General features: G+C 43.1%; 1 protein-coding gene across 1 annotated transcript in view; it reads right to left on the bottom strand.

The window, feature by feature from the left end:
* Positions 1-254: 254 nt before the first annotated feature.
* Positions 255-1,217, bottom strand: part of LOC107013353 — a 6,420-nt gene continuing 5,457 nt past the window's right edge. The window contains exon 6 of the mRNA XM_015213282.1: positions 255-1,213. Within this exon, the coding sequence (XP_015068768.1) occupies positions 255-1,213 (959 nt within the window). The remainder of the gene's footprint in view (positions 1,214-1,217) is intronic.

The raw sequence follows: 1,217 nt of genomic DNA, 5'->3' as shown, positions 1-1,217 counted from the left end.
AAGAACAACAAAGGAATAAAGTAACCAACATGCCATTATAACATAAATACATTAAAAACAAACTAAAAATCCATCAACACGATGATCAGCCACACAAAAAATGACACAGGGAAGGATTGATTGACAGTTTAGGAAGAGGGGGGAGTTTGAGATAGGGACTGGATAACAAGAGTGAGTCGTGCATTGGCAGCATCATTATCCTTGATGGCCTTTTCTTGCAGGGCAGTTATCTTCGCCTTCAACTCATTGTTCTCTTACTCCAGAGCTTGTACAACTGAAGAACCAGGTCCCTCACTCTGTGCAGTAAGCAGTTCTGCTTTGAGTACAGCAATTTCAGCCTCTTTACCACTCAACCGCACAGTGAGCTCTTCAATCTCATGTTTAAGCTGATCCAGGTCTTCAAGAAGTTGAGCCATCTTGCTTTTTGGGAAGCCTCTGCCTTCAATACATTCACATTCAAACAATGTATGCTCAGAGATAAATTGTTTAACTGTCCCAACCTTTCCAACACTAAGAGGAATTCGAAAATGCTTGAATACTTCAGTGAGAAAGTATCCATAACCCATTCCATGTACACCTTTCCTCTCAATGACGGTTTTGTGAATGTGCTCAATCATTAGACTAGGAAGGCTCAGAGCTTCAAAGCTGCACAGCATCTCCATCACGTACAAGTCAGCAGCAGTAGCAAGTGTTCTCTTTTCTGTGCGAGGAAGGAGCACTTTGTTGACGAACTCAAAGACCAGCTGATACTCACTCTTCATAATTTTCTTATAGATCCCAGCAACCTTAGTTGTGGGAGTCTTAGAAATCATAGAGGCAAATTCTGAAGAGCAAGTTTTGCCCAGCACAGACCGGGTCCCCTCTGTAGGCACTCTGAGGATTTTGCCCAACACCTCCTCATCCAAAGAAATGGCAATATTGTTTACCCGTGTGAGGAGACTCCCATCTTCCATGAATTGAAAATTGTAGTAAAATTCACGAACCTCTTCTTCATGGAGAATGGGGGATTTCTTGTCGAACAGGTGCAGCCAAGATTGGATCTCCACCATGTCATGCAGAGAATCCATGCCAGGAAGAGTTATAATCCCCATATCAAAAACTCTTCCGGCGAGAACTGCTTGTTTCCTCAGACTGTCAACTACTTCCTGCAAGTTGACATTCTCAACTTTCCTGGCTTGAGGACCAGGTCCCTGTGACTGCTTTCTCTTCTTCCCTTT

This window comes from Solanum pennellii, chromosome 3 (assembly GCF_001406875.1).
Source record: "Solanum pennellii chromosome 3, SPENNV200".
NCBI lineage: Eukaryota > Viridiplantae > Streptophyta > Magnoliopsida > Solanales > Solanaceae > Solanum > Solanum pennellii.
This window is presented reverse-complemented; position numbering and strand designations above follow the sequence as displayed.